This window comes from Cebus imitator, unplaced genomic scaffold (genome assembly GCF_001604975.1).
Source record: "Cebus imitator isolate Cc_AM_T3 unplaced genomic scaffold, Cebus_imitator-1.0 Scaffold652, whole genome shotgun sequence".
NCBI lineage: Eukaryota > Metazoa > Chordata > Mammalia > Primates > Cebidae > Cebus > Cebus imitator.
Window position 1 is genome coordinate 637,082 of NW_016107967.1, and position 12,585 is coordinate 649,666.

Here is a 12,585-nt window from a genome sequence, read left to right on the forward strand (position 1 = left end):
TCCCATCCATACATTTGTGATTTAGCTGGGGGAGTGATATGCTGGACCTAACTTCGACTAGTACTTACTGTATTAACTCATGATAAGGAGTTTTGTAATCCAGTTGTTAAACACTGCCATTAGTAACAATTAAATTCTATAAGTTTACAATTAAGGAAATCATATTAAAATTGAAGGTACTAAATATTCAGATTCCATTGCTTCCTAACTATGCTGCTGTGCTCTGAGCTTGAGGGTGCTTCTGCCTGTCGTGTCTCTATGGTAGAAATACTCAAGAGGGGGTGCCACTGTGCAGCTCTTCCCACCTTTGTTCAGTGACATCATGATGGTACCTTGACATTGGCCGTGATCAATTTGGCATCTACACCACGGAAATTGCAAATGCTATGAATCAGGGCTTTAAAACAACAACAACAACAACAACAGACAGATGATTGTGATGCATTTAGTCACATACCCCTGGTTGGTAGTCGCTGAGCTAGACTGGGCACAGTTGGGTTTGAATCCAGGGTGCAGCTCAGTGAGAGCGGGTCTGCTCCGTGCGCCCTCATTCTTATGGTGATGGTGAAGGAGCAAGAGGACAAGCTCTGATGGCCTAGGTTGGCATGGGCCCACTGTCAGTGGGGTGGGGGTGGGGTGATATATTCTACCTCTTGTGGACAGAACTACAAAGTCTCATGACATAAGGTGTGGCTGTGGTGCACAATGAGGCACTGGGAACAGTAGTGCAACCTGGGAGAGTGGCTTTGGGGGCTTCTCCTTGAGGGGAAGGCCGTTCTGTTAGTTGGAGTTCAGCTTCTGATCCTTGAGTCCTGGGCCAGCTGGTGTAGGGGAGGAGCAGGTGCCAGAGGAGCGCTTACCTCCCAGGCCCAGCCCCCCCCAACCCCCGCCACCTTGCTGCTCTTTTTTTTTTTTTTTTTTTNTAGAGAAAGAAAGAAAGAGAAAGAAAAAGGGGGAGAGAGAACAGGAGTCTTGCTCTATTGCCCAGGCTGGAATGCAATCTAAAAATCGGTAATAAAAACCTCTTTTATGCCGATAATTGTACTTAACAAAGAGACAGGAAGGAATAAGGGAAGAAAATAACAAACAGCCAAACAATATTTCATTTAAGTCTGTGAGATACTATGCAAATGCTAAAAAGTGATTTAAAGCTGCTCTTTCACTGGATGGGCTCAGCTGTGCTGGCGCTGGGTCTGTGTCCACCTGGCTCTCAGAAGATTTGGAGAAGAGGAGACTGCTCTCTGAAAGCTGATTTAAAGGAAGCGGGGCATGTTGGCAGAATATTCATTTTATTATTATTATTCTCAGTTGCCTCATCCTACTTATTTCACAGGGCTATTGGGAGGATGGAAGGGGATGTTATGCATGTATAAAACTTTTAGCATAGAACCTGACAAATAGAAAGTGCCCATGGAATTTTAGTTAGAGACTCTCTTTTCCCTCAAGAGTGACTCTAAAACACACCGTTTGCCTCCTTTTCCCACTCAGCCATTGACTCTCTTCCTAGCCTTACTTAAACTTCATGCCCAGAACTTTTTGTAATTCTTTATTTTTGGAATTGTGGTTAAAAAAATACATAACGTTAAAGTTACCACTTAGTGTCCATCAGTGGATAAAGAAACTGGGGTGTATATATGCAAATGAATACTGTTCAGCCTCAAAAGAGAAGGGAATCCTGCCATTTGCAGCGACATAGATGACCCTGTAGGGCATTATGTTAAGTGAAATAAGCCAGACTCAGAAAGACAAGTACCACATGATCTCACTTATGTGTGGAATCTAAAAGACAAACTCTTACAGGCAGAGTGTTGGATAGTGGTTACCAAAGGCAGGGCAGGTGGCACTGGGGAGATGTCGGCCAAAGGATACAATATTTCACTTAGAAAGGAGGAATAAATTCAAGAGAGCCATTGTACAACAGCATGGTGATTACAGTTAATAACAATATATCGCATACTTGAAAATTGCCGAGAGAATAGCTTTTAAGTGTTTTCACCACAAAAAATAAGTATGTGAGGTAATACATATGTTAATTAGCTTGATTTAGCCATCCCCCAATGTACACATGTATCAAAGCATCATATATACCTGCTGGGTGTGGTGGCTCATGCCTTTAATCCCAGCACTTTGTAATGTCAAGGCAGGTGGATTTTTTGAGCTCAGGAGTTCAAGACCAGCCTGGGCAACGTGGTGAATCCCCATCTCTACAAAAAATACAAAATATTAGTCAGGTGTGGTGGCGCATGCCCATAGACCCAGCTACTCAGGAGGCTGAGGTGAGAGAACTGCTTGAGCCTCGGAGGCAGAGGTTGCAGTGAGCCGAGATCATGAGATCATGTCACTGCACTCTAGCCTGAGTAACAGAGTGAGACCCTATCTCAAAAAAAAAGGCATCATACATACTATAAATATATACAATTAGTACATTCACATTGTTGTGCAACCAATCTCCAGAGCTTTTTTGTCTTGCAAAACTGAAATTCTGTACCCATTAAATAATAACTTCCCACTTTCCATTTGCCCCTAACTCCTTCCTAATTTGTTTCTATAAATTTGACTATTGAAAGCAGCAAATGCCTGGAGGAGGAAGACTGTAGTTCTCTGATTCTACCACTGACTTAGAAAAGCCTGCAGAATGGGTCTGGGGTCTGAGTATTCCCCAGTAATCCACATGTGTAGTGTGGGTGTGGGGTCCAGGCCATATGGCTGACAGGAAGGGGGTAATGTGTGCTTCCTACCAGAAACGAGCCCCAGAATCCACAGCTCCCAGGCCTCACCCCATGGTTCTTTGTACCCTCCACCCTTCCCCAGGTACAAGCCTCGAGAGAAGCTGAAGGTGAATTTTGGCACTCCTGAATTCCTGGCCCCAGAAGTCGTTAACTATGAGTTTGTCTCGTTCCCCACGGACATGTGGAGTGTGGGAGTCATCACCTACATGCTGTGAGTGCTTAGCAGCCTGGCTCTGAAGTGGGGACGGCGGTTATTTGTTTTCCCTTGGGTAATCTTAGAAGCAAAATTTTGAGCACCAGTAGTCTATTTGGGAAGTGTCCCCAGGAAACCCCAGTAGAGGAATAGGGTAGTGAGATGGGGAAAGAAAAGAGCTGGCGAAGGGTATCTTATCAAGCCAGTTACCATATTTACAAGGCTGTTGTATTTCCAAGTTATCATTGTAGTAGGTTAATATTGAAAAAAAGGTGAGATGTGCCAATATGATTCCCTGGAACAAAGGTCTAAAGGCCTGTTTCTTGGTGACGAAGGCCTACTTGGGCTTCAGCAGCTGTATCAAAGTTATGGGTTGAGCTAGGCATAGTGGCTTATGCCTGTAATCCCAGCACTTTGTGAGGCCAAAGTGGGAGGATTGCTTGAGCCCAGGAGTTCAAGACCAGCCTTGGCAACATAGGAGACTCTGTCTCTACCAAAAACAAAACAAATTAGCTGGGCACGGTGGTACGTGCCTGTAATCCCAGCAGTACTAGGAAGACTGAAGTGGGAAAATTGCTTGAGCTTGGGAAGTTGCATTCCAGCCTGGGTGACAGTGCAAGGCCACGTCTCAAAAAAAAAAAGTTATGGCTTGAGCCATTGAATTTTTTGATACTGAGACATAAAAGTAGTAACTGAAAATAACAAAGGTATTCATGACCCAGGAGTAAGGCCCAGTTGTGGGCAACTAGAGTTTCATTCTGCTGGGGAGCCCCAGAATCTATCATGGAATACTCCCTGAGAATTATTTAATAGCCGGGGAGGGAGTTGGAGTATTTATACATGAACTCTTATCTATTATTGCTTGTGGACTAATGGAGATGGGGTGGAATGGATTTCCTGATACTTCTGGGTGAGTAAAGCAAGCTTCAGCTGGAGAGAAAGCCCTCCAGCAAAGACATACAGGTGCTTTGGTACAAAGGGAGCTGGATCATGCCTGTAATCCCAGCACTTTGGGAGGCTGTGGTGGGAGGATTGCCTGAGCCCACGAGTTCGAGGCTGCAATGAGCAATGATTGCACCACAGCACTCCAGCCTGGGTGACAGAATGATGCCCTGCATGAAGACAAAACAAAATAAAAACCCAAATGAGGCTGGAGTGGGTAAGGGGTAAGGAATGGGAGTGGGCAGGGCAGGACGTCCTTTGCCACATCATGGAACCCTTGTGCTCCCTATTTTCTACTCTCCTCCGCTGTGGACTTCCCTTGGCTGCTTCCTCAGAGGCAAAGTCATGTTTTGCTTCTGGTCTTCTGATTATTGTGCAACTGCTACGCACTGTCCCGGCACTCAGATGTGTGAGCTGCACCAGGCTGGGGAAGTTCAGAGACCTGAGGCCAGCCATCAGGGTGTCCTGCCTCTCTACCCTCACTCTAATGGGAGCCTAATAAAGCCCATTTTCCTTTGGCCTGGGGCCTGGGTAGCATCTAAACAAGCCTGGTTGTCTCAAGGACATGGAAGGCTATTTCTGTTTCTAAAATGAAATCAATATGGACTTGATAATTGGACATACCAAGTTGGGCCCTAATTCTACTCTTTACTTCAGTAATGAGAGGAAAAGAGGTGCGCACAAGAGGGGACTTAACTCCAAACGCTCTTCTTGCCTCAGAATTTTAAATCCTTCTGCTCCTCCCTTTAATGAACACATTGGACTCCATCCTGTGCAGAAGTAGTGGAGGTGCTTTTCTTTTGAACCCCCTTGGTTCTGGCTAGGTTCACTTGAACTCTGTAAGCTTCACTATTCTGCCGATGCAGGTTGGCAAATGTGGCCTCCACCTACTGATGGTCCTTTCTCTCTTCTATAGACTCAGTGGCTTGTCCCCATTTCTAGGGGAAACAGATGCAGAGACCATGAATTTCATTGTAAACTGTAGCTGGGATTTTGATGCTGACACCTTTGAGGGGCTCTCGGAGGAGGCCAAGGACTTTGTTTCCCGGTTGCTGGTCAAAGAGAAGAGGTATCCTTCATTGCTTGTCACTCATGGGCCCTTCTGATGGAAATCCCGGGTCTGGGAGCTGAGCAGGACTACTGACCGTGAAGATCCGTCTTCCTGTGGATGAATTCTGTTCAAGATTTCTTAGTTTGCTACTTCTTTGGAACAATAAAGGAACAGAGAAAGGGAAAAAGGAAATCAATGAAACAACAAACAAGTAGGGGCATAAAATATAGTTTTAGAAAAGAAGCATATATAAATTGGTTCGATCTGCAAGTTAATCACCTGTCATAGGCTAAGGTTGAAAAAAAGTTGAGATGCAGATGTTATTTCCAGAATAAAGATCTAAATACCTTGTTTCTTGGTGAAGAAAATCTGTTTAGGCTTTAGCATCTATATCAGTCATGGGTCAAGCCATTGAGTTTTTTGATACTCAGACATAAGGTAATAACTGGACATAACCCAAAGTATTAATGACCCAAGGCTAAGGCCCAAGAGTCTGGGCTCTAAGACAGCTTGTATTTTCCTGACCTTTATAGTCTTTTTTTTTGACTGTGAAAAGTTATGTGAGAGGAAAAAAATTCTAAGTCAGATGTACAAGTTGCCTTTATTCTCTGTAAGAAGAAAAAAGCTTCCTTCAAATTTCTTGTTCTTTTGCTTCTTAAGAACAATTTTAGCCACAGCTAGCCTTCTTACCGCTCTGCCTCAACTTCCCAGCCCCCTCTGGGAGGTGGTTCCTTCTAGAATCACTGGAATATGTTCCCGCTATAGAGGTCAGAGAACATTTTGCTGACAACCTTCTGGTACTTTGAAGGCAGGGAATTTTAGATACAAGGAGTTCCCTTTTTGGTACATGGCATGCATCTGCCTAAATGATTAATCTGTTCCACTGACTCAGGCTTCCTAACCAACTGAACAGATTTTTGAACTAGAAAAGCCAACTTCAACTAAAAGTCTTAACTGCTCTTTGATTTCACAGCTGCAGAATGAGTGCCACACAGTGCCTGAAACATGAGTGGCTGAATAATTTGCCTGCCAAAGCTTCAAGATCCAAAGTTCGTCTCAAATCGCAACTGCTGCTGCAGAAATACATAGCTCAAAGAAAATGGAAGGTATTTGGTTTTTCTCTTAGTAAAGGTGGAATTTGTCATCTGAATCCATCCTTTGAAAACCCTGTAGCTAAGTTTTTTTTTGTTGTTTGTTTGTTTTGTTTTTTATAGACAGAGTCTTGCTCTATTGTTCAGGCTGGAGTATAATGGCATGATCATGGCTCACTCTAACCTTAAACTCCGGGGCTCAAGCAATCCTTCCACCTCAGCCTCCTAAGTAGCTGGGACTACAAGCATGTACTACCATGCCTCACTAACTTTTCTATTTTTTTGCACAGACGGGGTCTTGTTAAGTTTCCTAGGATGGTCTTGAACTCCTGGCCTCAAGCAATCCTCCTGCCTCAGCCTCCCAAAGTGCTGGCATTACAGTCCTGAGCCACTACACCCAGCCTGTAGCTAAGTTTTTACTTACATGGTGATTCTAAACAGAAAGGTTATTTAGGGGAAAAAATCTTTCTCATGTCAAAAGCTGCTAGCTTGATCTAAAAATGTCACAGAACGAAAATAACTGGCTAAAAGCTACATTTGGTTTGTGCTTATATGGACACTTGAAGTGACAGAATGAAGCTTAAGCATATGCTTCAGTGGCAATCACAGTGAAGCTCCTGAACTAACTGCTTAGAGCTTGAGGACCAATTCCTCCACATTTCAGAAATAAGAGATAAGAAAGCTCTATTAAGCTTTTAAAGCTTTATAATTTTGTTTACAACAGAATTGTTTAGTACCATGGACATAAAATCTTAAAAGCAACTGTGATCCAGAGAAGTGGCTTCCGACAATTTAATATGGACTTAGATCCTCACTGGGGATCCAAAAACATAAACGAAACCCTTTATGTATGGAGCCAGTACACCAGTATACATATACATGTACACACATACCAGGAAACACATCTACACACACACACACACACACACACACACACACACACAAATTTGACTAAGCCAGGCGTGGTGGCCTGCATGTATAGTCCCAGCCATTTGGGAGGCTGGGTGGGGAGGATCACTTGAGCTCATGAGTTTGAGGCTGCAATGAGCCATGATCACGCCAGTGCACTCTAGCCTGGGTGATTTTTTTTCTTTTCTGTTTAAAAAAAAAAAATCACAACATTTTCTCTAACGGAGTATGATGTATTCTGATATTTTCTATTCTATGCCACTTGGTTTTATTTTAAAAATGCTGTTTGCAACCCACCAATTTGATTTCATGACCCATTGCTCAGTTGTGAATCACAATTTGAAAAACACTGTTCTATCAAAGCATGATGTAGGCTGATAAAAAATAAAAATAAGACACTGTTCTTGGGTGCGCCATTTTTCATGTGAAAAGCGGAGGATAAGCCTGGGTAACATAGTGAGACCATATCTCTACAAACAAGACAAAAATTAGCCAGGTGTGGTGGCGCTTGCCTGTAGTCCCAGCTACTTGGGAGGCTAAGGTGGGAGGATTGCTTGAGCCGAGGAGGTGGAGGTTGCAGCGACCCAAGATCACGGCACTGCACTCCAGCCTGGGCAACAAATCAAGACCCCCATCTCAAAAAAAGAAGAAAGAAAAAAGGAAGGAAGGAAAGAAGGGAGGAAAGGAGGGAGGGAGGGAGGGAGGGAGGGAGGGAGGGAGGAAGGAAGGAAGGAAGGAAGGAAGGAAGGAAGGAAGGAAGGAAGGAAGATGTATAGTCCCACTTGATATTTATTCCAAACATGCCCCTGAAAGTCATGTGACTATTCTATAATTATTTTAGAAACTTGTCTCCCTTAGGTTAAAAGTTTTAAACCAACCCAAGCAGCTAGACTCATTAAATCCTTTTACTGTTTCTTCATAAAGCAACTTGTCTAAAATACATGCCTTTTCTTTTCTTTTATTCTCTCCTTGCTTCAAGAAACATTTCTACGTGGTGACTGCTGCCAACAGGTTAAGGAAATTTCCAACTTCTCCCTAATCTTCAACTCTGCTGCTCCAATGGGTCCAGAAATTACTGAGGCCAGTGGTGAAGTGAAGAGATGACTCAAAAAGTTAAATAATTTGGCTTTTTGCTATTACTGATTACACTTATTTTGTAAAGATGATTATGGCTGCTGCTTTCCTTGTGGATGAAAAGTGGCTGTAAAGAAGCTTCCTAAGAACGCTTTTTTCTGCCTTGTAAGATCACTGTGTGAAATGCTGTGTGTATCTTTCAAGTATACCTACTTTTGGTGGTAAGTGTAGGGATGCTTTAGGGAGGTACTTTGCATATGTCGAATTTAAATTCTAAACTCACACTGATTAAAGAACTCGGTAGACTACTTTGCAGGGTCATGTTATTCAGTATTATCTCCTCCAGTATAAAGAATTAGAATTTTGATTTGTTCAGGTGTGAGCTGACATTTTATTGTACTACCCCATTCTTGTGTCAAGTCACGTGAATTTAGGACAGTGATCTTCAAGCTTGACAGTGATCTTCAAACTTGCTTTAACTTATGCTCCATTTTGAGAATCAGCATCATTTGAAATGTCAAAGTATGTCAACTGTCATAGCCAAATCAGAGCAGTGATCATTTTGAGTGTGTGTTTTTCTTTTCTTTTTTAAGACGAAGTCTCACTCTGTTGCCCAAGCTGGAGTGCAATGGCGTGATCTTGGCTCACTGCAACCTCCACCTCCTGGGTTCAAGCGATTCTCCCGCCTCAGCCTCCCGAGTAGCTGGGATTACAGGCACCTGCCATTATGCCGGGCTAATTTTTGTATTTTAGGTAGAGAGAGGGTTTCACCATGTTGGTCAGATGGATTTCGAACTCCCAACCTCAGGTGATCCACCCACCTTGGCCTCCCAAAGTGCTGGGATTACAAGCATGAGCCACTGCACCCAGCATTGAGTGTGATTTTTAAAGCTCCACACAACTCCACCTCTCTCCTAATTCTGCCCTGTCCTAACCCCTCTTTCTTGGTTATAAATTTCTGGTCTTGTAAATCTGGAAGCTGATAGGCAATTTATGAAAGAGATAAGAATGTAATGAGGCTCAGCTTTCTGAGAAGAACACATCATGAGATATAAAGGAAAGCTGCTCTTCTGCTGCCTAAGAGTATACCATTCTCAGTGTTATCACTCGACATGCACACTTTCTATTTACCTGTACAGTTGACCCTTGAACATGGGTTTGAACTGCATGGGTCGATTTATACGTGGATTTTCTTCTGCCTTTGCCACCCCTGAGATAACAACACCATGCTCTCCTCTTCATCCCACTCTGCAGCCTACTCAACAGGAAGATCATGAGGATGAAGACCTTTCTGATGATCCACTTCCACATAATGAATAGTAAATATATGTTCTCCTCCTTATGATTTTAATAACATTCTCTTTTCCTTAGCTTAATACAGTATATAAGCCAGGCATGGTGGCTTACACCCATAATCCCAGCACTTTGGGAGGCTGAGGTGGGCAGATCACTTGAGGTCAGGAGTTTGAGACCAGCTGGCCAACATGGTGAAACCCCATCTCTACTCAGGAGGCTAAAGCAGGAACCCGGCAGGCAGAGGTTGCAATGAGCCAAGATTGTACCACTGCACTCCAGCTTGGGCAACAGAGCAAGACTCCGTCTCAAAAAAAAAAAAAAAAAAAATATATATATATATATATATATATATATATATATTTATGTGCATACACACACACACACACACACACACAAACACACATATGTATGTGTGTGTATGGGTTTTAACTGACTGTTTATATTATTGATAAGGCTTCCAGTCAACAGTAGGCTATTAGGAGTTAAGTGTTTGGAGAGACAAAAGTTATACCCAAATTTTCAAAGCCAAGGGGGTAGGCACTCCTAACCCCCACATTGTTCAAGGGCCCACTGTACATTTAAACACTTTTCTACATGCATTAGAGTAGCCATGTCATCCCTTTACTGCAATGACATTGTTCTCAACATGGCAAACAACTAACACTTTTTTTTTTTTGAGACAGAGTCTCACTCTGTTGCCCAGGCTGGAATGCAGTGGTATGATCTTGGCTCACTGCAGCCTCTGCTTCCTGGGCTCAGGCGATCCTGAGTAGCTGGGACTATAGGTGCCTGCCATCACACCCAACTAATTTTTGTATTTTTAGTGGAGACAGGGTTTTGCCATGTTGCCCAAGCTGGTCTCGAGCTCAAGCGATCCACCTGCCTCAGCCTCCCAAAGTGCTGGGAGTACAGGCGTGAGCCACCACACTCAGCTTCAACTAATACATTTACAAACTTGTATACATGTATATTCAGATACTTCATCAACTTATAAAATGGTTAAAAGGAGTACTTTACTTACTGAAAATTACACAGTCTTTTTAATTTCCTTGCTTCTACATGATTTTTGTGCTATTCTCATTTTTTTCTTGGTGAGCAATTTTATTTTATTTTATTTTTTGAGAGAGAGTCTTGCTCTGTCGCCCAGGCTGGAGTGCATTCTTTGCTCACTGCAACCTCTGCCTCCTGGGTTCAAATCATCTTATGCCTCGGCCTCCCAAATAGTTGGGATTACAGGCATTTGCCACCACGCCCAGCTAAATTTTGTATTTTCAGTAGAGATGGGGTTTCACCATGTTGGCCAGGCTGGTCTTGAACTCCTGACCTCAGGTGATCCACCTGCCTTGGCTTCCCAAAGTGCTGGGATTACAGGCATAAGCCACCATGCTAAGCCTTGGGTAAGCAGCTTTAGTCAATGTAGTGACTTTTAGATTTTAATTAGACATGCAACAGGTTCACCACCTTTCAGGACTTTTGTCCCACAACAGAGGCTTTTTTTTTTTTTTTTTTTTGACAGAGAGGTAGGCAGGTGGAGACGTTATCCTGCTGCTGCAGTTCTCAAGTTGTTAAGTTTCCTCTGTAAGGCTAACCCTTGTTGGGAACTAAGAGTTTCAGTACTAGCAAGTCTAGGTCTGCTCCAATTTGGTCAGCTGAAGAATGGACATCAGAAAACAGCTGTTGGAAGCTGTCCTTTGATGAGACAGTGACAGTGATTTGGTAAAATGTCTTATTTTTTAAATGTCAGTTATCTTTCTTTAAAAGGTTTTTTGAGTGCAGCCTCCAGAAGGAGCTAGAGTATATTTTGTAGTTCTATTATGGTTCATACCTTCTTTTGGACTTAAGATTCTGGGGAATGCTATGAATCATCTCCCCAGAAAAAGGTAGTTAATTACCATATCTAGAGCAGCACTGCTCAGCAAAAATATAATACAGGCTATACATGTAATTTAAAAAATTTCTAGTAGCTTCTCTAACAAAACCCATTGAAAATCAATTTTAACAATTTATATAACAATGTATTTTAAAATTTTCAATATGTAATCAATATAAAATTGAGATATTTTACCAGCTACTAGGGAGGCTGAGGCAGGAAAATCACTTGAACCCAGGAGGTGGAGGTTACAGTGAGCCAAGATTACACCACTGAACTCAGCCTGGGTGATGAACAAAACTCTACCTCGAACAAAAAAAAAATTGAGGTATTTTGTATTCTTTTTCTCATACTAAGTCTCCAAAATCTGATATATTTTACGTTTTAAAAACACATATCAAGGCTGGGCGCGGTGGCTCACATCTGTAATCCCAGCACTGTGGGAGGCTGAGGTGGGTAGATTGCTTGAGGCCAGGAGTTAGAGACCAGCCTCACCAACACGGTGAAACCCCATATCTAAAAATACAAAAATTAGCTGGGCATGGTGGCACACACCTGTAATCCCAGCTATGTGGGAGGCTAAGGTACAAGAAACACTTAAACAAGAGGCGGAGGTTGCAGTCAGCTAAGATCACACCACTGCACTCCAGCCTGGGTGGCAGAGCAAAACTTTGCCTCCAGGGGAAAAAAACAAACCTGGGGGGCGGGGGGAGGGAACCAGTCAATTCAGTTGCTAGGTTTTCATCAGACATACTTAATCTATATTTAGATTTCCTAAAACTTACTGTGGAAAAATATATTTACATACTCAAATTGTTTGAAACACACCTAACAGTTTTCCAGCAACTGAAGTATCACTCTTACCAGTATTAAAATTAAATAAAATTAGAAATTCAGTTCTGCAGTTGCACTAGCCACATTTTAAATGTTTAATAGCCACATGTGGTTAGTGGCATATATTGGACAGGGCAGATCTAGAGAGAATCCTGTACCTATTAATTTTATTTTATTTTCCCTTTATGCTGTTATTCCTTACCTAGAGAAATGATTTCCCTCCAAAGTTCATTTGAAGAGTCTGTTTACACCAGGATCACACAAGTGAGCTATGTGGATTTTAGCATCCCTGATCTGAAATTTGGTTTTATGAAGCTTGAGTTTTTCTGGATATTTTTAGTACTTTGCTGGTGTGTACTTACTTAGCTCAAACATTTGATTGCAATTGTGTTGGATCAACTATTTCTAATGGGACTTTTCCATTTGCGTGTATAGTCACTGGAAAATGCTGGGCAGAGAAACTCTAAAAGGTAGTTGGGGCCCACTTTTTCACCTTTCAGACTGGTAAAGAATTGGTGAGGGTGTGGGGAAAATGGCATTCTCCCACCTTTGATGGATATGTATCCAAATAAAAGTCATGCCCATGCTTTCTTTCA

The 12,585-nt window shown here is 42.5% G+C and overlaps 1 protein-coding gene across 9 annotated transcripts in view; it reads left to right on the forward strand.

The window, feature by feature from the left end:
* MYLK3 (myosin light chain kinase 3) overlaps positions 1-12,585 on the forward strand; it is a 62,492-nt gene extending 49,907 nt beyond the window's left edge. For 7 of the 9 annotated variants that reach the window (XM_017517904.2, XM_017517896.2, XM_037734668.1 and 4 more), the window contains 4 exons: positions 2,812-2,940; positions 4,781-4,933; positions 5,889-6,021; positions 7,895-8,297. In XM_017517904.2, coding sequence (XP_017373393.1) covers positions 2,812-2,940; positions 4,781-4,933; positions 5,889-6,021; positions 7,895-7,954 — 475 coding nt within the window. In that variant the 3' untranslated portion in view covers positions 7,955-8,297. Of the gene's footprint in view, positions 1-2,811; positions 2,941-4,780; positions 4,934-5,888; positions 6,022-7,894; positions 8,298-9,243; positions 9,309-12,424 lie in introns of those variants that run through there. The other 2 variants (XR_001821462.2, XR_005198219.1) reach the window with 2 other exon arrangements.